Source organism: Morone saxatilis, unplaced genomic scaffold (genome assembly GCF_004916995.1).
Source record: "Morone saxatilis isolate NCDOM2014 unplaced genomic scaffold, NCSU_SB_2.0 Contig23, whole genome shotgun sequence".
In the NCBI taxonomy this organism is placed as follows: Eukaryota; Metazoa; Chordata; class Actinopteri; family Moronidae; genus Morone; species Morone saxatilis.
Window position 1 is genome coordinate 7,918,213 of NW_023339796.1, and position 27,382 is coordinate 7,945,594.

The 27,382-nt window shown below is 39.6% G+C and overlaps 2 protein-coding genes across 2 annotated transcripts in view; one reads left to right on the top strand and one right to left on the bottom strand.

Annotated features, from left to right (window-relative positions):
* LOC118334329 (collectin-12-like) overlaps nucleotides 1-17,392 on the bottom strand; it is a 42,125-nt gene extending 24,733 nt beyond the window's left edge. The window contains exons 1-2 of the mRNA XM_035670210.1: nucleotides 16,762-17,392; nucleotides 13,817-13,867 (exon numbers count right to left, since the gene is read on the bottom strand). Of these exons, the coding sequence (XP_035526103.1) occupies nucleotides 13,817-13,867; nucleotides 16,762-16,768 (58 nt within the window). The 5' untranslated portion in view covers nucleotides 16,769-17,392. The remainder of the gene's footprint in view (nucleotides 1-13,816; nucleotides 13,868-16,761) is intronic.
* Nucleotides 17,393-21,954: 4,562 nt separating this feature from the next.
* Nucleotides 21,955-25,796, top strand: clul1 (clusterin-like 1 (retinal)). Its single transcript, XM_035671301.1, has 7 exons — nucleotides 21,955-22,084; nucleotides 22,435-22,583; nucleotides 22,670-22,840; nucleotides 23,755-24,193; nucleotides 24,543-24,665; nucleotides 24,751-24,965; nucleotides 25,614-25,796. The coding sequence occupies exons 1-7, from the start codon at nucleotides 21,982-21,984 to the stop codon at nucleotides 25,794-25,796; spliced, it is 1,383 nt and encodes a 460-aa protein (XP_035527194.1). The 5' UTR covers nucleotides 21,955-21,981.
* Nucleotides 25,797-27,382: the final 1,586 nt, after the last annotated feature.

A 27,382-nucleotide genomic window follows, 5' to 3' on the forward strand; every position in this document is an offset into this window, starting at 1 on the left:
AACCCTTTAGTTTCTGAAATACCACGAAAACTAATGTCACTCCCACCAACCACAGTTGTACTGTTTTAACAGCAAGTGGTAGCAAACATGTTGGCATTATCATTGTGAGCATGTTAGCATGCTGACACTAGCATTAAACTCGAAGCTGTAATCAATTGCGGTTCAGCTTTATCATTGTTGATTAGCTCAACTGAAGGACTGAGACAGAGTAACTGGGACAACAAGGAAAGAGGCAGAGAAAGATGGGGGCAGTCCAGTGTGGTGTCTGTAAAACAGCTGTATTTCATTTGGACTCTGAGTCAGTCAAAGAAAAAAAATCTCAACACTTATTCCCTTATTCCATGTACCTGCCATTAGACTCGCCTGCATACCCTGTCTCACTCCTGGCTGGCAGTGGAAACTTCCATGGCAACACAAAGAAAGCCTGTACAGGCTAGAGCCTTTTTGTGTGAAGACCCTTTGTGCAGAGTGTTAATACTATGTTATATACAGTAACTGGGTGGTGACCACAGGAATTCTTTCACTTCACAGTCTTCCATTTTGTGTTATATGAAAGCTGAATATGGTCACAAGCCCAAAAACAGTAGTTAGAATCAAAGTCTGATGGATTACAATGCTGCCAAATGATGCATTCTTGTCTCATATTTCCAGAGGGAACACATTTTTCTTTCACGCGGTTACACTACTGTGTGGTATTTGTCTACAAATGTACAAACTGTCAAAACTCTAATTACATCTAATTGTGGTTCAAGCTACAGTTTCCAGTTTCCATAATCATCCTTGTACTGAAACAATTTGGTTTAAGAATTGCTTCAACAAACCAAAAGACACACAAATATGTATATCAAACAAATATATACTACAGTGGATCATCTGAGGACGATATATCATTTTCAGAGACAAAATAGTCTCTAAAATGACATTTTATTTTTAATTTCTGATCAGTGGTGTTTATTTGCCTCTTTACGACAACCCACTTAAATTAAGATTTTCAATAAATGTGTAATTTAGTAGGACAATTCGACTGTCATGGTTAGGTATGGCAAGATTTTCAATGGCCAAATATCTCATGGTACATATGATCCATATGATTCATTCAAACTACAAACAGATCATGCACCTTTTGTTTCAGTGGAGTCTCAGCATCCTCTAAACTGGTAGTTTAGGACCTCTTAAAATAATGTAATGTACTTGTAACCTCACATCACAGGTTATGGCCTGTGTTGGTTGCATGCTAACATTTACTATTTAGCACTAAACACAAAGTAAAGTTCTGTCTGATGCGAATATCACTGGTGAACCAGAGTATTGGACAAACTGAAATTCTGACCTGATGATTGACGATCCCCTGACATTTTTATCTAGCACGAAGTTATTACAATTCATCCTTAGCGGGGACATGAATGTGTGCACCAAATTTCAAAACCAAACAAGACATTTCTCTCAATACTACAAATGTACCATAGAACATTAAACAGAAAGAGTGGTCCATCCTGTCAGTTGGATGTGGGTGGACCCTGAGAGTCGACCTGGATCAACAGCTAAAATTTACCACTTGAGATCACTTTAACTTCCCTACAGTCCTGGAGTCTACCTCTGTCAGTTCCGTGATCACAGACAAGCTCGCTGTCCCCTGGGAGGAGGAAATGAAGGCAGCATTTGAGAGGAAGGGGGAGGAGTATTGGGAGCTGGCTTTAGTGTGCACAAGATCAGGGTGAAAGGCAAGGCTGCACTTGAAAATCCATCCAATGCTTCTTTATGGTGGTCGCTGAAAAGTCAGAGGATCACCAAGGCATTGGGATTCATCCTTTGTTGATCATGAATGTTTGTGCAAAATGTCATGGCAGTCCTTCCAATCGTTGTTGAGATGCTTCAATCATTGGGGCCAAATGGGACCAGTGGCTATAGACAGAGGGATCACACAGTTTGTATTTCATTCAAGAGTTTAGTTTTGTTACTTCCTGTCAGCAGATTTGTCCACGTTCTGCACTTGAATTTGGTTAAATAAAGTGATATATTAAATTGATGGTCTTCTCTTTTGCAATACTCTATAGTTTACACAGTTAAGACTGATGTAACTGTATAATAACTTTCCTTGTACAGCTTGGACTTGAAGAACTAAGCAGTGGTGCTGCTGACTTCATTCTCGAGACACTGTTAAACCTTTAACTGAGCTAACAAGATGCGCTGGGGTCGTGGTGTCCCCCTCTGGCCCTTATAGCTACCCCAGTATTAACTGTCGCCAACTGGAATGTTAACAAGTAAACACTCTCCAACAGGGGAAGTTACCACTGAGACAAATTACTAAGACATTAGGGTCCTTGAATTGCTGAGCTTGCCTAGCATGCCGGAGCTGTGTGTTTTTTTTAACTCACTGCTAACAGGTTTATGACACTTTAAATTAGGCCCTGGTCTTCTAAAACATCTGGACCTTGTTACAGTGGAGCCAAATCAAAGGATACATGCAAACATTTGATACATCATCCCTTCATGCCAAGCATTATACGAATAAGGGGCTAGGTTTTTAACTTTGTCTTCAGTAGGCTATTCTGGTTGTTTTTATAAGAAACCTTCTCAGTGGTACTCCCTTCCTTTTCATGATGAGTAAGAAAGTCAGTGGTTTACAGCCAGAGATCTGTATGTTGGGTTGTTTAAAGAAAAATAACATATGGATGGCTGCATGTCTGAACAGGATGAGATGCCTCCATTACACAGACTCACACATGCACACACACAAAGCTGACAAAGCTAAATAGTGTCCTTTGAAAGGTTTGGCCACAGTCAATAACATAAACATCATACCGTGATATACTATACAATGTGGACAGGCGTCTTTGGAAATCATACCTCAAGACCTGCATTATATAAAAATTCTTTTACCATGATGACTGTATTGGATTGATTGGAGGGAAGGTGGTCCATTTTCTTTGTCAAGTGAGGCGTCAAAAAAATTAATAACACTGGGAAGGGTCTTGTTTTAAAAAAAAAAAGGTGTAAAGGATTCACCCCCCTTGCCCTAATTCTAGCACAGTCCCTTAATATAGAACATATAACATAACTGGAAAAATTTGATAAAAATATATAAAAATAATGCAAAACCTTCTTAACCTGTTGATATACCACTCAACCACTACAATCTTGCATTGTCTGTTAAAATTCTGTTAAGATGTTCTCTCTGCAAAGTACTCTGCAAGTTCCATGGAAATTGTGCAACAACTAGAGAGAAACATTTTGAAATAATTTACAGTGGCGTATCCCTTGACAGAACCGTGCAAAAGGAGAAAAATGGTATCCTTCAGGGTAACAGAGCTCAAGGTTGAGGGGAAACTTTATGGTGCATTTGTTGTTAGCTGAGCAGGCTGCTGTTTTTTCAAAGCGCTAAAAGGCACAAACAGAGCCTAATTGGTAGAGAAAACAGTTAGATGGCCTATTAAAACAAAGACTCGGATCCAATGAAGAAGTGAACATGGAGTTGATTAGATTTGGTTTTGTCATCCCATCTGTGCTTGGTTAAAAGAAGACAGACTATGACAAATGGGTTATATATCGTAATCTCAAGAGAAAGACTTTTAAGCACGCAAGTGTGCCTCATAAACAAAGCTGGGCCACTGAATTGGGCATACTCTGGGGGGGGCAGGATTGGATATCAAAAAGATTTTGTGTTCCAGTCAGCAGTTTCCATTGAAGACTGAAATCCATGCGTGTCTCCTCGTTTCACTGTGGATGGTGGAGTTTTTGAGACACATAGCTTGAGTCACATCTGATGTCACAAGTTTCAGGGGAAGAAACACAGTTTTTCTGGAATACAACATGTGATGTAGGTTGTGAGCTGGCAAGCAGAGGTGGTGTTGGCAGGCAGGATTTTGTAATGTGATTTAGAATTAATATTCCCAGGGATAGCTGTAAAATGCAACTCAAATAGCACCTGCATCTACACTATTAAAAAAGCAGAGTATACACTTATGCACACACACTAAGTACTTATTAACTTTACTAACTTATGATATACTTTAATTCCACAATTATACTTCTCTCGTCACTTGTCATTTTAAGTAAAGATGATGCATCTCTGTAGTTTTATAGATTGATTACTTTTTATTTTATATGCCTGTGCTGTAAAACTGGGCCTGAACCAACCATGACCATTTAATCAGTCTTGTGCTGAGAAAAGACTACTCAACATTCAATGCCATGGTTCTACTAAACATGGTAGACGACTCAGTTCAACCTGATAATCCAAGTGGATACAAACCAAGATCCAACGTTGTTGTAAAATCTGTAAGAGTCTCTTGTGAGTCAAGGTTTGAAAAATGTTAAATGCCAAGCCATTCTTACTCTTTTTCATACTAATTTATAGTATGTGCAGCACTCTGCATTGCAATGTTTTCACCCCATGTGCATCTGGAACATTATATTTACGACAAAAGCAGGACATTTATAATAAGAAAAAGCGTTTCCTTTAAAACAAACATTTCGATTACCATCATTCACATTCATGAATTTAGAAAAACATGGAAGCCATAAACTGACTTTATTGGCCTGTGCGGAGAACTAGAGACCCTTGGCTCCTTCTGCTCATGTTTCAGTGTTGGCATGTTGGAATTAGGTCATTTCAAGTAAACCAGGACCATTTGAACTCCAGAGAAAGGGAGAAGAGGGGGTTGGTTACTTGTACCATGTCAGGCACACCACATGAGGGTCTATACTCTAGTCTTTGATTTATGACTTGTTAGAATGTGCAATGCATGTTCTTCTGCTCGTGTGCGTGTATAGGTGCACAGCTATGCAGTGAGCTAAACTCACTCCCAATAAAAGTTTAACACAATTGGGCTTCGAGGTTTGCTGTGGGAACAACTGTGAAACTGTGATAGTGAAATCAGAAAATGATGAAATGCCATAAACAAGGGTTAGACCAAAGGTATTGTAAAAATAAATTAGTACAGTAACAAGTAAAATAGATTCACTAAAGTAAACACTAACTGTTAAAATTCAGTATGTTGCCCCTAATGCCAGGAAGAAACAACGTGCAGGTACATTAACGAGTGTTTAAGTCCCTATAGGAAGTACAACAAACATACACAAAGAGTTCACAAGGGTAAAAGGAAAAAAAAGTGCATCAACAGTTACTTCAGACAGCTAGTATACTGGCTAGTTAGGTTGTGAAAGTCACAACACCGCTACAGATAATTCCCCAACAAGCACATTTGGGTTGTAGATATGCATTTGCTTGGTCACAGATCTGGCAAAGGCTGTAAAAATGTCAGCTTAACTGACCAGTCTGTCGGATTTAGTGGCATCTGCTAATGAAACTGCAGATTACAACTAACTGAACACCGCTCGTGTCTGTATTTAACAAACTGGGAATGAGAACGGGTTGTAAAGTGCATAGAAGGAACTACAGTGGCTGCGAAACACTAAAGGTCGTTTCTACAGCCAGTTGTTTGGTTTGTCATCTGTGCTTAGCTGTTAGAAACATCGGCAAGTTCAACATGGTGGCTCCAAGCAAAAGACTACCGCGTGCTGAAAACGCAATGATTACTATATTCAGGTGATTATACACTAATGAAAACCAACCTATGAGCATTATATTCCATTTTTGCCAATAGATCCTCCTAAATGTTACACACTGGACCTTTAAACTATAGCTGCTATCGAAGGGCTACTATAGAAACAATATAATACATGTGTATTCATTTATTTAATTTTCGGTTTAGAGAAACAATCTTATAAACATCAAAATGTCCCCAAATGACAAATTATCTTGGATCTAGTCTGTCATGGTCATCATGTTTGGCTCATGAACTTAATCTCAATCCCAAAAAACACCTCCCCAATGGGTTTACTGTGTTCCAATGGCGCAGTGAGTGTCAAGTCTGCCAACATATGAAACATGGTTATTATAAAAGAGCCCACATGGGACAAGCACTGGCCACTTCAATGACAAAACCCACATTAGATATATAAAACAGTTTCTGTCACTGGTTTAAGTCATTTACAGGGTTAGGAAAAGTGCACAAGAGGGTCTAGTAAAGCAAGAACTTATGGGATGTTGTATTTTTGGACTGAAACCTCCATGAAGAAATGTGCTGTGCCTTTGGTTTCATTATTTCTCAATATCCCATTTTTGTCCAACTAATGTTCCTGTTACTTGGAAAAATGTGTGTGCAACACTGTTTGTGAAATGTGGATTATATAAGTGTGATTAATATCAAACAAATCTATAATTGTAACCATGTTAGACTGGAAAATGGCCATTTCATTTTATTTATAATGGCTCCCACAGTGAAGCCTCACAGAGAACTATCTGTGTCTTGGAAGACTTCTAAATAATCAGACGCAGTGAGATCAGTCCAAAAGCCTGACTCTTCCTAATCTCTACCTCACCACAACAACATGAACACAAATAAACTGAGACACATTTTGTCATGTGGGTTAAGAATATTTCATTACACACTCATGTGAGCCCAAAACCACTGCTTGGGTGCCAAGTTGAACACTGGAGTTAGCTCCAGAGACCATCTGTGCAGTTGGGTTTTTGTGTGGTCACGCCTGCTGGGTGGCCCGCCGTGGAAGCACTTAAGATACTGAATCAGCAACAATCATCACCCAGCCTGATGATCATCAGTATGAGCCTGTGCTGTACTTCATCCCATCTCTGCACACCACTTTCAAGCTTCATCGCCCAGTAGAGCCAATAAAACCACAGTGTGGACCCCGCCTGCCGTCCAGCCAAGTCTGGCTTCGCTTTTGCGGAAAAGACGCTGGCCACAGAGAAGGTGGTATCAGGCCGGTGTAGCTGCACTGTGGTCCATGTCGACACTTGTAGAAGAGTTATGTAACTTGTTATTCACAACTTTTTCAATACATCTATTGATAAAAAAGTTATATACTCTAATTGTCCAAAGTACTATTGGTGACATCTCGTCATGCAGACAGTTTCAAAGCTGCAGCAGGTAACTTTTATGAAAATAACTTTTTGTCATATTTGCTGAAACTTTCACTCATAGTGAAAGACAGATAATCTGTGAAACAATATCAGGTTCCTCTGGCTCCTCCTAGTGCTCCTAATGGTGTTTGGAAAAATCCATGGTGCCTGAACAAAAACAACAAATCAGAGCCAAGAAAGATAGCTGATTGTTGAGTCTCATTCCCGCAGTCACATAGCGTCACCTCTGAGATTTTGTATCATCTACAATGGTTTTAGAAAAAAAATTGCACTCTTAAAGCGCTGCGTTTCCATTATCCAAATACGTCAGTTGTTGTGCACATTGACACTGACAGCTGCAAAATCAACTATGCACATCAACATCTTAAGAATAGGGATACCATCTTCCTGTGCCAGGGCCACAAAAATAGCAACAAGCTTGGATGTGACAAGACATCTAATACAGGCTGTTGTGAATCAATATACATAAATAATATCTCTTAAATCAGCATATATTGACATAGTATGATATTTTTTTGAACTAGTTCCAATGTAAAATAGAATAACCAGGGTACAGTTTCTGGAAAGACATGATGCTGTTGCATCTTTTTGAAAGGAAATTATTGAATGCCTTACGCTCCACAACTTAAATTCCATTCACTTCCATTGGGTTGGAGTAGGATTAGAGATTTAAGGAATTAATATTTACAATTCTGGCCAAAAAACACCAAAACTACATGACTACATGTGTCAAGAAAATCTGTTTTTGTGTAATTTGGGTGAACCAACACTGAACTATTGTACTAAATAACTTAACACAGTGAAGTTAATCCTGCTAATATAACAGTTGCTGTAAATCAGGCAGACAGAATAGTTCTGATATTTTTCCTTTGCAGCAGCTGTACAGATGTGAATACACAAACACATGCCTGATGTGAAATGGCCATCTGAAACACTTGAGAACTGAGTCAACGGAAAAACTCTACATGGCTGGCTTCTTTGCACTACACGCAGACATTTTTCAGTATCTCCAAAAATACAAGTACTAAAGCATAAACAAGAAAAACACTGAGTGGTGTGCTGGTTTGGGGCCAACGTAATCACAGCCAGAGCAACCAACGCAGCACAGCCAGGTCTGAGAGTCGGCTAGCGAGCAGCACTCTGACTCACTGCAGAACAAAGAAAAATACACATATTTCATTCTAGCTTTCTGCTGTTTTTCAAAGAGAGGAAGCAGCGAGGTTGATGTTGGCCCTCTCTGGAGCCAAAAAGACTAAGATTAAGTGTAACACTGATGCTGCGCCATATGTAGAACTTCTTCACCCAGCCTGTCTGAGACTGTTGACAGAAAATGGAGTCAGACATTTCCAATACTTGTGTGTTATTCTTGCGACAGAGCCAAAACCTGCTGTGAAAGGAGAGCTTAACAAATATACATTAATGTGAAAGAAGACACCCTATCAGATGAGAGTTGGTTGCAGGCGTGTCGTTACCATTGGCCAACGTGTCCCCAAGGGAGATGTTGGCCAGTGGTAGTGTGAAGTGGTGTGAAAAAGTTTGATGAGGTGGTTAACCCGATTTCAGTCCAAACAACTATGGATATATATAAAAGCACTTACTGACAGAAGCCCCACTGCAACTCCAAAACTGTCATGTTTTATGTATAAAATCCTTTTTCTTTGACATATTGAGTTAATAGGAGCTGCTGCTTTAATGTCTGCATAGCAATGTCTGTACTGATAAGCGCCTGTTACAGATAAGATGGAAGTCAAGGCAGCTGGAATGCATTTTGATCTCTAGGCTTGATAAAAATGGAGCCATGCAGCAGTTCAGACAGGGGCCGAAGTCGCTTTATAGTCATATGTTACATTACCATCCAGTCATACATGAAAATGTCCTATGTCTGACACTAGGTAGTCCATATTAACACTATTCGGACACACCAATGTTGAGCGCTGTATCCTTGCTGCTTCCAGCAATTGTAACTCCCTCTACCTTCCAAGCTGCCTGCTGTATTTAGATTTATGTGACTGTTTTTCTCAATACGTGTTCATGTTAATTTAAATGTGTTCCAGGCTCTGACAGGGGGGTGTTCAGGGAAAGAAACTGAGGTACATGGATAAGATATTATTACGATATAATTAGTGTGCTTGAGGTTAGGTAACTGAAATTATGGTTACGGTTGAAAAAATCCAACAGAAAGTGTTGGTCTGCAACAGAGCGCTAACATTAGGCTCCTGTATGAATGACAAACACTGAAGACGCAACATGATGCAATTTATTTGGAATCGAGGCAATTTAGTACTGCTACGCAAAGACTCAAAAGGCACCCAGCTGCGAGACATGGAGACGTCAGTAGAGATTCAACTTTATGGATACGTCCTCTGGCCTGTGGGACCAAAAACTTGGCGACAACCAGTCACGCTCATTTTGCTTCCCTTGTGAACCTGAAGCACATACTTGTTATCTACTCCCCTCAACTACATAAAAGTGCTTAAAAGCTCATTGTCAAGATCAACAACATTGATATGAGCTAACAGGACCTGAATAAGAAAAACTGTCTGTGGGAACATAACTTCATTGTGTGGCAGTAAAGTGGCAATGTGAGAAAATTACTGCCCATTTAGAGCTGAGTGAAGAAAATTATGGACATGCTCCATAGAGTGTGTGTGAATGCACCATTACTGTGCGTCTCATTACATTATTTCTTGCATTGGTACCCAATGTTGGCAATATAAATAATGTTTGCCTGAAAGAGTCGCCCAATATTAGGACCAGTGTGTAGGATATAGTGGCATCAAGCGGTGAAGTTGCAGATTGCAATTAACTGAACACCACTTGTGTCTGTATTTGATGACGTGGAAACCAGAACAGGCTGTGAAGTGTGTAGTAGGAACTACGGTGGTAGCGAGATGCCCTATCTACAGCCAGTGTTTGGTTTGTCCGTTCTGGGCTACTGTAGACATATGGTGGTTCAACATAGCGGACTCCATGGTAGGCAACCCACAAAATCTGTAGATGAAAACGGCTCATTTTAAGGTAATGATAAAACACACTCCTAAATTATGATTATGATTATCACTAATAGAAACATCAACATTATATTTCAATTCTGCCAGCAGATCCTCCTAAATGTTACGCACTGGACCTTTAATGTAATTTGTAGGAATACTGGGATGAAAACACTGTTATTCTGCATTTTCCCTCTAAAATACTTTTTTACAGTCACAATTGTCTCCATTCGGATTTTGTTCAAACTTAGGCTGCACTAAGCTTCCACTGTGTGAACACATGCCTCTACTGATTGGTAAGATGTTCTGTAGCAGACTTATTCTGCATTTAAGTCTTTATCAGTTGCTTTAAGCCGAGTGTTAAACAAAGGGCTGCTCTTAGGGGTTTGTTCAACCGACCTGCAGCTGACCTACGCCTGCTCTCCCCACTAACACTCTCAGCACCAATCCTCATGGCATGCTTTACCCTGGCCCCTGCTAGGATGCAGTGATTTGTGTCATGTCTGGGATACATTCCTGCCTGCCTGTCATTGGTCAATCCGGGATTGACCCACCATCCTTTTGACCAGTTACAGACCATTCCTGCAGACAGTTGCAGATCTGGGATAAGATCAACAAGTCAAACCCAGCAGTGCTCTGCGTTGCCTCTCCGTTTGTTATGCTGTTGTTAACTATTTTCTACTTCTTTGTGAACCTTTAATGTTTTCTTCTTCTCTCCTCGTCTTACTCACTCCACTCTTTATTGAAAACATGAGCGAGTAATCTTTCATTAGGACGACAGAACACAAACTGCATGCATGCATGCCCTGGAGGGGGTTGTAAGTAACAGGCAGGCATTCTGAAAACATTCTTTTCTGGTAATAAAGTCCCCGTAAATTAAAACCACTTGCTGTTTTGCTCCCAAAAATAAGTCGGGGAAGGAATGCGACTCCTCAGCTGAAAATACAACTGTCGACAAATGTTTCCCCCTTGAATCGGAAAAAAATAAAGCACATTAACAAAAGCAGAAACAACAGCTACACACTAAGATCAAGAAAGCAGGTGTAAAATATAGAAACAAATAATATTTTTTGTGAAATCATGTCGACTTGAGGTTGTATTTTTCTCTTTTTCCATCCCCCTCTTCCCTCTCTCTCCTTGGCACATTGCTGACACAGCACAGCCCAAGCACAGACCCTGAAGGCCCATGATGACAATTACTCCCTCTCCACTTCTCACTCTGAGTATATAGGTTTGCACTGAATAAACTTCCAGTATGGACACAGGAAGTGGTTCAGCAACCTCTCAGGTTTGGACACACTCTCAGTGGAATAATAGACCTCTTGTGGAAAGCAGATGTCAGAATGAGTCAAGGATCTCATTCCTCTCCGCACATACGAGAAGCAGGACAACATATTTCTCTGCCAGTATACAAGTATGTGTGGAAGCTACAGACAGATGACTAATGAAAGGAATGGTTCAACATTTTGGAAAATACTCCTCTATTATTTACTCCGTTTCTTGCTGGGAGTGAAATGAGAAGATTGATACCACTCTCATGACTGTGAGTTTAATTCGTAGTTGGAGCCGGGAGGTGATTAGCTTAGCTTAGCATTAAACAGCTAGCATGGGTCTGTCTAAAGTTCAAGAATACGTCTACTAGCACATCTAAGCTCACTAATTGAAATATTATTTTATCTTGTTTATTTCATCTATACACAAACAGAGATTTAAAAACAACAATATGTAGTTCTAAGTAAGGAAGTAAATAGGTCAGTAAGTAAAATGTATTTATATAGCCCTTTTCACAGACATCTAAGCGAATAAGCATATTTCCCAAAATGTCAAAGAAACCCTGAATAAATTCATGAAAAAACAACAAATCTGCTTCCATACAGGACACAATGGGTCACAGATATGTTTTGATGGGTATGAAAATAATGTGAATCATATGCTCTGACCTTCGCAGTAACCTGATCTCAAAGGTCTTGGAGCCTCTTCAAGACCTCTTTGTGAAGTCTCCTTAACACCAACATCAAAACACCAAATGAGGGAATATTTTTTGGATTAATGGTTTTTCATTCCTGCAGGTCAGAAACTTTGCCAAGGAGCTCTAAAGCTGCTGTTTTTGTGCAGTTTTTACTCATTTGTATTGCCAGTTCTTGTTGTGTTGTTTGAGAAGTTTCTATGGACATTTTGATATGTTTTGACATGTTTTAAGCCACAGCCAGTAAGTGTTTGATACTCAAAAATACATTTGTTTTCTTCAACCTTTGCTCCTGTACAGCTGCTTAGTAACTACAGTTGAAACAACACATGCACATTCAGCGGTTAGGCAGTAAGATGTGTGCACATGTGTAAATTGATTGTGATGACACACAATGTGGACTGCTACTGCACCCACACTTCTTGACATACGACTGCTGAGTGCTCGGATGACACACATTCTCTACAACACCTCTTAAACCAGGGGGGACCACAGTGACCATTTCAACCCAAAGTGTTGAAACTTGATCTCTGTTCTGGGACAGAAGCAGGAGATCGGGAGACACTAATACATCACACAAGTTATGGTTCTTCACAGCTACGAGGTCAAAGAGAGAAAAATATATAGCTGCAAACAGCAAATAATGGTGTCTAGGGGCAGTGGGACACACTTATTTAAACAAATGGTTGATGTATAATACGAAAAATAAAGACAAGTATTTGTGTTCCTAAATGACATTTGGTGCTATATGTGAGTCAAAAGACCAAGAAACTGCTACAACACAAAACACAAAAGCTCTTCAAAACTACAGAAAGTGGTTCTTTCTATTGTCACATCTTTTCAGAAGTTACATAACTTCTTATTCTACCTTTGATGGATCAAGGGTCTAAATGTAAAATATTTTGTTGTAACTCTCCAGGACTATTATATATAGGCAATATTAACACTTATGTAAGGACCACATTCTAGGAACCTTGGGCACAGACATGAAAAGAAAGTTGATTATTGCCTAATGGCAGCCATGTTTTCGAACAACCATTAAGACAATATCAACCACCAATGCATTCAAAAGAGAGATACTTTTTTAGTTAGTTTAATTTAGTCTATACAATAAGTTCTCAGGTATTGGCAAATTTAAAAATATTTTATTTATGCACATATGCCAGAGGTACCTTAAGGCAAATGATCAATATTCTAAATGGAAAGTTCCACTTTCCCTGAATAACTACTGATGCTAAAATCTAAGTCTAGTCTTTTCAGGCCCAGTTTAATATCTGAGGGAAAAAAACCTTGGGTTTTCCAAAGTAGGTTTTGCATATTTTGCTAAAATCTTTCTCGGAGGAAATGACTGTGGCTCGTGTCAGAAGATCCACTTGAACTCAAGGAATGTGTTAATGCAACATTTTTGAATGTGCTACACACAGCTGGGGAGGCACCAACATCTGCCCAATGGGTAGAATTGTTAGTGCCAGATGAGTGGGTGAGATTGTGAACCTGAGAGGCAGATACATTGAGCTAGATCAGCAGACTCACTTTGTGACTGATTTTTTGGTTTTAGACCAGGTTATTATGTGCAGTTTTGTGCCAGTGAAACACAAGGACACTGAGATGCTGATAAGGTTGCAAAGTCAGTCAGGAACACCCAGGACGCTGTGGTTTCCCTTTCCACTGAAGCCCACTGCTGTTATAACAGAGAAATAAAAAATGAAAGCATGAGCCAAAAATAAGTTAGTTTCTGGGAATCGAGGTGTGGCCTTTTAACCTTGTGGATGGATTACAGCCAAGAAAAATACTATATTTAAAGAAAATATTAATTTGCAAAATTGACATCACAGATGTGTCATGAGGGATATGAACCAGTGGAGCTGGTCCTTTAAGTTCACAGCTGGAAGTCAAGAAGTGATTGATACTTACCAAACCTCTTATAACCAAAGGACTGCACCTCCTCCTCATCAGCAAAGTCGTCTGGAGGGAGAACACAGAAATAAATGAATTAATTGGGAATTAAAGATATAAAGAGCAATGGAAATAGTCATATTGCAGTTAAATCGTAAAACTGAGAGACTGGCACATTAACTTTATCTAATTACATAAGCATCCAAATGATTAACATTCTTGGAAAAAAAACCATCAGAAGTTAAGGTCCACGTACAAACATTTCACTGGAGCTCTCGCAGTCTTCATTGGCAGATAGTTTGCTGAATTTTCTGCAAACTCAGCAACCTTTCTTGCTGATGAAGACTATGAAATGTGGCTGAAAGCTCCATTAAGAAGCTGGTAAGTGGGCCGTGAGCTATTTTTGTCAACAGAATGAACTTTCACAATTCCTTTTTTTCCCCTTTGTTTCAGTCCACTAAAGCCATTTTTTGTGCATTGCTTCATATTAAATAAATAAAAAATACACCTTGTCTCATTCAGATTAGCTTAACTCTTTTAAGTAAACTCGCTTTTTTCTTTCACTTAGTGGGTTTACTCCCATCTCCCATGGCCTGGCAGGCCACGAGTGTTGTCTTACGCCTGTGGGAAAGTACTTCGCCAACTTCAAAGCTTTTTTTTGTGTGTCATCATCCATGGCCAGTCAAAATAAAGAAACACCACATGTCCCGAGGAGACAAGGAGCTTAGAAAAAAAAGATCTCTTTATCTGTAATACCAAAAGCGGAGGTGTGGCGATATGAGAGCAATTTCTGTCCATCAGAGAAGTACAGAATGTCTAATTATATTGTCTTTTTTAGGGTGTATTGTATGTCTCTTCCTGAGTTTAACATGTAGTCTGGGAATGTTCATGAATTACTGTTCTGTGGCTTAAAACAGAAAGAAAACCCTGTGATTTTTGAGCAAACATCTCATGACTGAGAGCAGAGTGAGTCAAGAGGTGACAAGAATGATGTAAACAGCACTGAAACCACATCTTACTTGAGGAATTTGCTTTTCCCAATACCCCCAATACTCTGTTTCCTGTTTGTGTTTCCAAGCAACATTAATGTGTCCCATTACAATGGTAATGTTACCGTAAGTATGTCTGGATTTGCAAGAGCCATTCGGGGAAATGGATTCATCACAAGAAGGTTGAAAGTGGAGAGGATCTGAATATGAGTCCAGTTCAGTGTAATTTGGATTTTAATATGGTTATTGCTGTATGAATACGTAAAAAACGAGACAAGCAATGATTTGGTGGTTCTGCAGGTAAAATATATATTTATAGGTAATATAATATGTAGGCATCTTGGTTTAAACTTGTTTATGTTTATTTAGGAACCGCCTCTGAGTATTTCCATTATTTTTAGGTCTAGTTAAGTCTTCATAGCCAGTCAAACTGGGATCACTATAAGTTGCAATAAATAAAAAGCCAATAGATTTCCTTGTTGTTCCAACTTTCAAAAAATTTGATAAAACTACTCCTCTAGGGACCCCCTACTACCCAATCATTGACCCCTGTTGGTCCCTGGATCCCAGTTTGAAAACCACCGACTTAGACCTCTTTTGGATTTCAAATCACGAACATAAATGCTCACTGGGAACAGCATACTACAATATATCAATATTTTTATGAAAATTATCACCGACTATTTCCTGCATCCTGTGACATGTTAGTGTTTGTCCTTGTTGTTGTCAAAATCAGATTGCTTCATACAGATTCCGACAGTTTGATTGACTTATTCTTCTTGAATGTGCTTTTAGTTGCATCTCCAAAAAAACTGAAAAACCAGGATCATGTCTTTGTTATGTGTTTGTTTGATTTCTATGAAAGGTATAACAATTTTGCAACTGGAAATAGGTTAACAAAAAAACCTTATCAAGTCCAAACTTACTTGGTTTTTCTTTTAAACCCAAAGTGTCTACAGTGCTGCCCAATTCTTTAAAAAAAACAAATTATAGCTCCCACTATTGTCCTCTAAAAACAACATGATGTCGTTCATGTTAAGCCCCATCGCCTCTCACTGCAGTTACAGTAGCAGCAAGAAGTGACCAACATGCCAGTCACATGCCAGACTTACTGTAAGAGCAGAGAGCTGTTTACATTCATGCCCACAATGCAGAGCTTTGTGTCAGTATTCTACGATGGACCACAAGGTGGCAGGAGTCGTGTAATGTTTATACAGTGTAACAAGGAATCAGCTCCTTGACCTATCAAGTGCCTTTGTAAGTGGGTGAGAACGACATGCGTGATGTTAATTTAGAAACATCCAAAACAGATCGCCACATGAGGATCACATCTGGGGCAAACTTTATACAAACCTTTATTTAAAATGATGAGTTGCTACCCACCCGCCATGACTCATGCACATTCTTCTGGGTCTGTAATATTTTCTGTAATGTGTTGAGAGCAGCAAAGTCATTGGATTTATGGCTCCGGGGGGTGAATGCAGGACGCGCGCTGTTCGTGCTGCACATGTACGGGGACTTAAGCCTGACTCAGAATTTCCTTCTGTGCTGATGATTTCTTTTAAGCCAAGACAAACTTTAAATCAAACACATACGAGCAGAACATAAACATGAAGAGAAAAGCCATTAAAAAAAAAGGCACAACCATTTTAATATTTAAACCCAAAGTCACAAAAACTTACTCTCAGTGAAGCAATAAACATGTTTTTTTTTTTTGGTTGTGTTTAGGTTAGTGTTTGATGTGCAGCAGCGACCAGATGCAGAAAAAAAAACTTCCCAAACAGAGTCCCCTAATTGAAACCAGATGTGAGACGCGAGTTGTAGCCCACGCATTCCTCGCGCCTCAGACTGAGAGAAAAAGAGGCAGAAAAAGTGAGAAAGAAAGCGGCGACAGGAGCAGAAAATAGATCAAATGATCATCAGTGACACTGCGCCGTGCGCTCCACATCACTTCTGCCTGATTCATGAGCCTACCTTTCATTGTGGTTTACAGGACGCTACCGTTGTGAAGCTGTTGTCTGAAGTTACATCCACAGCATCGCAATGGCATTTGCCCAAAAGCTTCCTTTGAGCGCACGGCACCTTGGATCCGCGAGTATCCCACAATCCACTGGTTTTGGGGTTTTTTGGGGGGGAGGCAGGGGGGGAGTAGTAAGAAACAACCACTCAAAGCTCCATCCGTGACTCTTTAGGTGTAGTGAGGATCTTCTACCGCGCAGGTAACTTCAGTGTCGCACCTCAGATGCTGCAGCGAAAAGATGGATGAACTTTGTTGGAAGTAGGGAATGCGTGTGGGAGTCACAGGAGCAAGAGAAAAAATAAATCTTATTGTTTATCTGGCAGTTTTTAAAAGATGCCGAGGTGAGGGTGAATCCTGGTCCAGCTCAGCACTCCGGTGGTACCCGCAGCAGTAACCGGAGAAACTCGAGAAGTGTAGGAATCCAAACGTGAGAGGAAGTGGTGCGCCCGTAGGGCTGCTCGGAGAAACCACGTGTTCCCACATCTGTGCGCACCGTCTGCACCCCTGGTTTGCTGTGTGTGTGTATGTGTGTGTGTGTGTGTGTGTGCGTGTGTGTGTGCGTGCGTGCGCTAAATAAGCAGTAGTAACAGTGTCGGTTTGGACTTGTAAGTATGCCATTGTACGGCAAAGCAACCAATAACAGGCATAACAAACAGTTTCCAGCTACTTGAGCAACATGTGGGGTTGTGGATGTCAAAATAAAAGCACTCATGTGTTGCGTTTTGTCCACATTCCCATTACAGACATTTCTTTCACTAGAATCGAAGCCTCTATCTTGTCAATGTAGGATTAATTGTGATGACATTAGTTTTCATACTGAATAGAGAGAAAGACGTTTAGTCATTCTGCAAAACTACATTTTGTTTCCTCCTTTTAGATTTGATTTTATTTTGAAAAGATTGGCTGGGTTTGGTGGGTTAGAGAAGCTGTGATATTGCAAAAGAAAAGAAAACCAAGAGTAAAAATGATCTAAAATGTTACTGTATATTGAAATGTGTCTGACTTAAAGTTGAATTACAAATATATGACCATCTAAAACTGCTTGCACTCTTGCACAACATGCCCAAAAGTTCTTTGCCAGTTTGAGGTAAGAACAAGCTGTACAGTTGTCAGTACGAACGTGTTAGCAAACATTAACACATCCAGCAGACACAGAGCAACATTAACTTTTATTTGGAGGCTTGTTTCTGGCCACCAGGTGAATAAAAGGCCAATACTCTTGCTCTTTTAGCTCTGTTTTTGGTCTCTTCCAGCTGCTAAAGGATCTGGCTCTTAGGCTGATAAGAGCAGTCGGAGTGAGCAGAAACAATAAGCTGAAAGATGCTTCAACTCCCACCTTTCACATTACAAAGAATCATTTGATCAATAGTTAATATTAAAATATTGATTATAGCAGCTTTAAATTATACAAATGAACTGTGATCACATTTTCATGTGTCCACAGAAGAATATACCATGAAGTCCCAAATATATTTATTCCTAACATCTGCTGTTATTTAACCATGAAGTTAAAGAGTTTCTCACACACAGTGCCCATTATTGTATTTTAGACTGAGGAAATGTCTGCTGCATGTTCCACTTTAAGCTTGCTAACAAGCTAAATTAAGACACAAATCCTGTTCCCTCAAACAAAACTCAACACAGCTGTGAGACCTGTTGGTTCCCAGTCTTTAACTGTTTCATCCATTACTTCAGGTCTGCGTAAAGTTTATCCCCTGCACCTGTTTATCTCTTCAGTTCAGGACTCCTCCATGCTTTGATCAGTACCATAAGCCCACGTTGTGAGCTGATTATATGGACCTCCTGCTACACCTTGAAGTTTATAAGAACTCTCCAAAAACTCAAAAGTTCCCTTATAGGGCTCTAAGAGGTCTATCAAATTAACAAAAAAATGTCTCAACTTGCACAAAATGTTTACTGTGATTTACATTCATTCCTCTATGAGTGATTGCGTGCACGTAGCCTTAAAACCCTTTTATGTGGAACTGTTTATGGGTCGACCACGGGACGACAAGAACGATTCTTCCTGCGGTGTTATAGGAACCAGGTGTTGAAGGTGTCAGCGAGGTGCCCGACTGAGCTGAAGCACTGGCTGTTTTTGATTATTATCCAGTGTGGACCCTATTTTCTGGGTCACAGCATACAAAGAGGGCACATTTTTGAGGTAGATGGGGCACCAGTGAAGAGATGGGGACAGAGGAACCCTTTCACCCCCAACCCCTCACATTCCATCACAAGTGGAGATACTAAACTGCTTCCTACTGAGAGGTATGTTTCCTTTTTACTAAAAATACTCTGGATTCACATCTGGATATAGACCCAAGAATAGCTGGTGGCAGTGTATACATGGTTTTACTTATCACTTCAAATAAAGTTAATCATCTTAAAAAAATTAAATAAGGGCATGTGTATATTATGTGAATATGTGGTCATGTATTTACAGTAACCTACGTGTTAAAGCAGTTACCGCTCTTATGAGATCAGCACATGGATCAGGTCCCGTTTAACACTCTCTGATCATGTGATCTTGTGTGTGTGTGTGTGTTGTATTAAGGATTATAGTCATATTGATTTAATATGTGTGTTATTAACAGAGGTGGGACCATGTCATTGTTTTGCTCATAAATAAGTCTCATGTCTGTGCTCTCAATTCCCAAGTCCTAAACGTTGGGTTTTGAGTCATAAGCAAGTTATAATGTGCTTTTCATCAAATGGCCACTGTGTAGTTTTTGTACATGAACAAAATAATCTTTAGTATAATTTGGGTATCTGTACTTTACTTGAGTATTTTTACACAAATATCTGTACTTCCTACTCCTATACTTTACTCAAATTTTAATGCATGAGGGGAATTTATTTATTTTGCTTTTTTTTTCCATCATTGCACGTATTCCCAATATTAAAACTGATGCATATAAGGTACGATATGAGAAAAAGAACATAAAAGACATTGCAAGAGGAAGACCCGATCCTATTTGAAGTTTCAGTTAGCTTCACACAGAAACAGCCAGTGGAAATGTCCTTCAGAGAAACAGAGAGAATACTTCTTACTTATATACTCTGAGTACATTTCAGAGCCTGAAATGTACTCTTTACTTGAGTAAAGAAGTTAATTCAGTACTTCTACTTTTACCAGTATTTTGTCTACTTTTGCCTTTTCCAGCACTTAGAGTCCTTAATGGCTCCTGCAACTTGATGCTGTCAGATTGGAATTAATAGCATTAGTTGATTAAGGGAATTAAATTTATGAACATTTCCAAAACATCCGGCACAAAGTAAATAGCTGTTTTACCAGGTTTAATCAATACTTTTCTTAAAATTATGTTAAAACTGAAATATTTGTGGCAGAAATCGTAACTTGTTGTATTGATATGAGAAATACTTATCTGCTCTTCAAATAAAAGACAATATGACATCAACTTGCGACTGATCCTTTCTGTATTTTAATCCAGTGATCGTATGTGTGATATTCTGAATTAGTGGCACGCTAATGTGACAGCTATGTTGCCACATTTGAAATGAATACACTTTTCCTATGTGTAAACAGTAGTCTGTGTCTGACATGACTAAGCAACCTCTTATGCAAAACAAGCGTGTTGAATGCTGGATTAACGGGCATCAACATCAAGCAAAGACTGTAATAGGATAAAGCTGGGGTGGAAAGAGCACAAATAGACTTGGTCAGGTCAATATAACTTCACGACTGCTGCGCACACAGGGCAGTTTGTTTATTCCTGCCAGTGGAGAAGCACCTACAGTCATCTACTGGTAAGTTTCTTTGTTTTGATGGTCACTTAGGGCTATTTTTGGGGTCTTTTAGGCTGAGTCGTAACCTTGCGTTTTGTATTTCACTTTAGTTGAGTTTAATATTTTGTTTGAATCAGGATATTTTTACTGTGAATCTTGAGAAATTCATGTGTCAAAAATGGTGTCATCATTTAAACTGCTCATTATGTTTGCTTGATACTTTAACGTGATACTGAAAATAAAGATGGTTTACTGCAGCATCAGTGTCATCACTCTGTGCCTCTTTAAATGTATTTAAAATTCATAATTATACAATAATGTGTAGATTATATATATAGTTCTTGCACTAGAAACAAGAGCTAGATATGTTGTGAGGAGGATATAATAGAGCTGACTGTACCAGCAACTTAAACCCATAATGAAATAAGTCAAGGCAGTACATCCTCATTTACTGTAAATCCCTGCTGGATGCCAGTTTGTGTAACTCCTCTGGGGCCAGGGTCTCCAGTTATGTGAGGCAGGTGAGTTAAGCTTGTTGACTGGTTCCCAATTTAAAACAAGTTATGATATCAGAAGCCTTTCAAGGTTTCTTGTCCACTTTTATGACTCGATGGAGCCTGACCTCCTGACAGCAGATGGTTCAGACATAAACACAGCCTGCCAAGTTTTCAAGCTGAGGTGAGCCCCATGATGTATCTTATTAGGTGTCTCACCCCGTACTGTTGACCTCCTAATGGTATCGCTTAAAGTCAAGCTGTTACCAGCCAGTCTAATGAATAACAGTACACAAATGTCCACAGAAGAAGGAAAGAGAGACATCTTTTACAATATTATCAAAGCAATACAAACATATGGAAATGTAGTACAACACATAGGACTGAAACTTATTAAAACATGGAAGAAAAGTGATTTGTAAGTAAATGCTCCAGCTGTCTAAATATTCACCTCAGAACCCCTTTACGTGACAAAAAGGGGTTCAGATCAACCTCTGATTATCTATCACCACTATTACTGCACATGAACTATTAAAGGATTTTTAAAGATGTATTAGTAGTCTCACTTAACTAGAAATAACCCTGGCCAATAGGGAAATATGACTGTAGTTTTTTTTAGGTCCAGACAGATGTGTAGCACCACCAAGTGGCAGACCTGCTCATGTCCACAGTATTGTTGATGTTTAATCATGCTCAAGCTCAAATCCTATTAGCTTTCTGGATCAGACTAGATAGCACCTGCTGTTTTAGTTTCCCTATTTAAACACATTGTGGGTACGTGTGAACTTGCATTGTATTGGTGCTTGTGTGTGATCATAAGGTAAATATGTTCATCCGACAGTGTGAAAATGGGATTCTGTACCAGTCATAACCACACTTGTCATGTCCTTTCAGACTGAGTTTTGCCTTCTAAGACACAGACTGAGCTCAAGAATGAAGCTCCTGCTCGGTTTGGCTGTCCTGGTGGTGACACTGGGGGTCCTTTACTCTGCTCCAGATGACAAACCCCCAGGCATCTCGGAGGACACCTTAAAACGTGAGTCAGCTAGAGAAATCTTATTTTTATGTTACTTAAAGGAACATGTATTGTTCTTTGTTTTGTACCAGTTAGTTCAAAGTTAAAGTTAAAAGTCTGTGTCTTCTGATATATATATAGTAAATGGAGTGGCATATAATCACTTATTTTATAGACTTTATTCAACTGTTTTGATTATGTCATTTAATTCACTTTAGATGTAACTTTGTTCTGTGCTATAAAAATAAAATTGCAGTGTTTTTGAAGAGTCAATAATTTTGCTCAATTTCCTGTTTTGACTGTGAAAAATATGATAATGTGTTTATAAAAACATTTCATCCTGGCGTAATTCTCCTCCTTCTCTGTCTTAGAGTTGTCCATGGATGGCGAGAAACTTGTGGATGAGGAGGTGAGGAGAGCTCTGTATGGGGTGAAGCAGATGAAGGAGGTGATGTGGAGGAACGGGCAGAAGCATGAACACCTCATGAAGTCCCTCCAACACAGCAGTGAGAAGAAGAATGTAAGACCAATGTTAAACTCTCCCAAGCAAGGAAGAGAACAAAGACAAAAGCAAGCCAATAAAAAGGTTTCCCTTTCTGCCACCAGGGGGCAGCCCAACTGGCAAAGGAGGTGACTGAGAAGCTGGAGGAGGCAGAGGAGCAGTGCAAAGACTCCCTGCAGTCTGAGTGGGAGGAGTGCAGACCCTGTCTGGAGGATGCATGTAAAACCTTCTACACCTCCACCTGCCGCAGGGGATTTGCCACTTTTCATGCCAAGGTATGAAAACTAGCTCCAATCTCTGCCTTTCTTACTCTAACCTTCAAACTCTTGTAGCAACATTACCAAAAATAACGAAACTGTATCATCAACTGTCAGTTGAAATCTTACCTTTTTTGCAATCACATCTCTTGCCTCAGTTGGTGCCATATTCTCTCTGTTGACAGATCACCTAAAATTAGCTGCATGCATTTGTAATGAATGACAATCAATGATAAAAAATGACTGCACTTATGTAAATGTAAATCATGCATACATGCATTTTTCTTTTAGACCAATGGTTCCCAAGCTGTGTCTTGTTTTGACCCCCCATGACAGGCCAGGCATGCGGGGGGTGGATATACCAAAATATCAATGGGGTGCATGGTGATTTAATTACAAATTTAATCACACATATTTTTTCCCCTTAAATGAAGATATAATTTAAACACATTACCTACTTTATTGTGGCACATCAGTAAAGCATTGAACAGACATAGCTAAAGGTGGTAATAGAAATCAATAAACTGCTTTATTTTCATTTTTCCAAATGCATGTCTTTTTTTCATTAAACTTTTGAATTGAAGCCTATTACTTAATCTAAAATGTGGCCCACAGCAGATCATTACATTATATGTTAATGTCCGTTGTTTAAAAATAGAATTAATCTAAAGTAATGTGTTAAATTTGACAGTATTTGACACCAAACTGGGGTGTAAACGCATCTTTTTAGATACAGCTACAGCTGCCCCCCCCATGCCACCTCTATACATTCTCTCGTGGGCTCCCACAGGCCTATGAGTTGTGAGTTATAATTCATTTGAACAGTTTTTGGAGGTCTGGAGAGGTAGAAGTATGTATTATTTAAAAAAGGTTAACACCACTCTGTAAAAGGTTAAAGGATAAACATACCTTCATTATTTTTTATACTGTAGGTGGAGAACTTATTCCGCAGAGTGTCCAGGCGCTTTGGCCCCCGTGAGCCTCGCACTGATGCAGGGGACATCCTGGTGAATCAGGGCCCCGACAACAGTGACGCTGAGGTTGTCCGCATCGAGGATTCCTTCAACCGCCTGATCAGCAAGGTGGGCACGCTGGTGAACCGCAGCGTCACCTTGGTCTCCAGGATGAGCACCAGGCTCGACAAAGTCCTCCAGAGCGCCTTCCTGAACCACACAGAGACCCTGATGGAGGAGACCACCACTGATCCCTACGACCCCAGCCGTGACTCGGGCTTCCTGCAGGGTGTGGGGCTGGAGGAGGTTCTGGACTCCTTCTTTGACTTCGGCAAGAGCGTGGTGGAAGAGTTTGGGGCTGTGGTGACCCAGGTGTTTGATGACCTCAATGAGGCAGTGCAAGAAGAGAAGAAGAAAGGTAATGGTGGGCAGCAGCCAGCTGGTGCCAGAGAGGCCCAAATGTGTCAGAAAAACACTAAAACTACTGATTCCTCTGGTTGTATGTGGGAACTTATAATAGCTGCCACTGAGTGGTGATATTCTGTCTTCAGTGGCACATGATGAAGTACTGGGTTAGAACAACTGTAATCTTAAAAAAGGTTAAAAGTTGAAATACACTGCACCAAACCCATAGTTTAAATGTGGTCACCTTTAATATTTGAGAAAGAAATATATTCCAGAGACAAATATTTAGATGTAACAATAAACCTCTTCAAGCAATATCAACAAAAACACTAATTTTTAAGCTTTCTTTCTGTTTGGGGTAGCGAGGGAAACTTTCCCCCGTTTCCTGCGGAACAGGAAGTTGTGCAGAGACCTTCGCAAACAGACCTCAGAGTGCTGGCAGCTTCAGAACCAGTGTGAGGCCTGCCAGGGAGCCCTGCTCACAGGTGAGGCACCACCACCCTCACAGCTTGTGTTTACTTCAGCTTTGCATACAGCAGCTCATGTGACCGCTCCTCTTCCTGTCTCCAGAGTGCCCCAGTGTTCGGGAGCTGCATGTGGAGCTGGATGAGGTTTCCCAGCTGCTGGATGTCTCCAAAGAGCAGTATGATGAGGTCTTGTCTATTGTCCAGCGCCACACTGATGAGACAGTCAGCTGGCTCAGCAATATGGCGAGTGAATTCAGCTGGGTGGCTCAGGCTGTGAGCAACAGCAGCACTCCTGACAACATCTTCCGTATCATCATGGTGAGAAGGAGTGAAGGAAACTGAATGGTTTATACTGACGGTTAAGAGATCACTTCCTAATGTGCTTCCAGTGTAAGAGATGGGAGACAAAATCCACAGCCCTCGTTCCGTGACAACATATATACCAAAGTTTATCTATAGACAAACTAAGTGGGTATCTTTTGAGTACAGAATTCACTCTAGTAACACAAAGAGGACAGTTTGTAGTTTGGAAACTACCCATTTCATTTCGCTTGACTGCTGAGCCCTCCTATTAACTATATAATAAATAAAATTAAGAATATAGTTTTGTCCCCCATTTATATTGGAAAGACATCTCTTAATGCCCACTGGACGAAGGAATGATTACAGCAAATAAAACCTGTTTCAGTGTATATATGGGTCCCTAACTATGAAAAACAAAGTTAACTTGTTCTGTTGATCATGTTCAAATAGGAAATGTACAGAAAAGGTTCAAATTTGGTCTAAGTAATTCATCTTGAGAGCCTTCGCAAATTAGAAACTAATATAAGTCGTTAAAAACATAAAATAAATAGACATAGGTCAAGTGGAGAGAAACATATCGGATTGGATTTTTCTAAATTGGTATGAAAAAAAAAAATTGTCAACCACCAATAATTGTAAATCAATAATTGTTCCGCTCTCCAGGTGGCGCCAAAGAACCATGAGGACCAGAATTTATCTGTGACTGAGACCAAGGTGGAGGTAAACATCCTGAACTCTTCCCCACTCATCCTCTCGGTTCCCGGGGAGCTGGAGCTGCAGGACCCGGCCTTCATCCAGTATGTGACCCAGGAGGCCCTGAGCAAGTACAAGGAGATGGTCAGGTGAGAACTTCCACGACCTCCAATGTACCATGCGCTAGTCATATCACAGGCCTTGATTTCACCAAGGGCATGTGTCATCCATCATCTATTTCCAATCTCTTTTGCCCGAGTTTTGATTGAAAATTCTGACCTAAATGGCATTCTCTCTTTCTTTTCAGGTATGAGGAAGAGTAGAACTACAGGATTTCCTTTTCTGAGCTTCTATCAGCACTTTATTTATTAACAGAACTAGACTGTGTTTCTGTATAGTAGCATAATCTTGTTAAAATGTAAATACACTAAAGCTGAACCATATCAATCATTGCTATTTATTGAATGTAAACATGAAATGTACTTCACATCTGTCAACTGGTGTGAATAAATAAAAACAAATAAAATACAAGTAAGTGTGACTTAATCAAATGTTCCACAAGAGGAGTGCTGGATGATTTATCAATGTTTAACTGGTTTCTTGGTTGCTAGTCAAGAAAAAAAGAGTTAAAGGAAACCTTGGAGTAAAACTTTTATTTTACTGTACAAAATCATATTAGTTACAATTCTCAGTAATTTCATTATCATCTCCCCACTAACAATCACATGTTAGGTTCTCGTGAGTGACGCACAGAAAGGAAAAGGAAAAAAGTTCACATATTTGTCCAATCCTTAAGCTTACTTACTGAATTCCATTAAGAAAGTTGCCTTTATAGCTTCTCAAATTTCCCATCGCATCCCGCCTTGACAGACAGTGGAAGTACCTTGTTATTGGACTTTTGTATTCTCAATATCTATTAAAAAAAAAGCACTAAAGCCCTGACCTGATCACAGTGTGTGCAAGGTGTTAGGTTTGTCTGGTTCTCGTTACTTCACTCCAGAAGTGATCCATCATTTCTACAACTGGGAACGGAAATAAGAAAACCAAATGGGGAGCTTGACACAGGCAGATACCATATGAGGCTTTCCGTTCCATAAACCATCACTGGATGACTTTGCATAGTTGCATTTACAAATGAAATAGATTTGTTTCGAGTTGTTGGCTTTGGACAAAACCTTCCCTCCAGCAGACACCAAGAACATTGAAGACGTAGTTAGTCACAGGTTTGTGTTTTTTTACTGAGAAGAAGAAAAAGAAAATACTACAGCTGCATGTATGATTTACATGATGATTTGATGAATTTAATAGATCTAACAGTTTCCTGGACCATCTATCGTGAGATAGCTCATCTACTGCAATGTTAAACTCTGTAGATGTGCAATATAAGAAGAAATATGTTAGAGTCTTTTACAGCAATTGGAGATGTGCAGAGAACAAAAGACAAGATGCTAATTTCAGACAGAAACAAACTCAATCTTACTTAATTTTCACAGCTGAAGTGTCCATTTCAAAACATTTATAAAATGTTAAACAGGAAAAATGTTTTTTTGCACTTGTATATTATCAAAATACCTCTTTATGATTTCAAGTCCCCGTTTAAATAAAAAATAAAGAAAAAACATCGTCGTGATTTGCCGTTCAAGTGTGTTAAAAAGAATCATACAAATCACTTCTCACGTTCGCATTCATCCCACCTGATCACACCTGCTAAAAATACATCTTGTTGCACATACTGTATG

Bases quoted from the DNA above. Each gene is read 5' to 3' on its own strand.
- clul1 (XM_035671301.1), top strand. From the start codon at position 21,982: ATGAAGCTCCTGCTCGGTTTGGCTGTCCTGGTGGTGACACTGGGGGTC. The intron at 22,085-22,434 runs GTGAGTCAGCTA...TCTCTGTCTTAG, and splicing joins CTCGGAGGACACCTTAAAAC to AGTTGTCCATGGATGGCGAG. The intron at 24,666-24,750 runs GTGAGGCACCAC...TCCTGTCTCCAG, and splicing joins CCAGGGAGCCCTGCTCACAG to AGTGCCCCAGTGTTCGGGAG.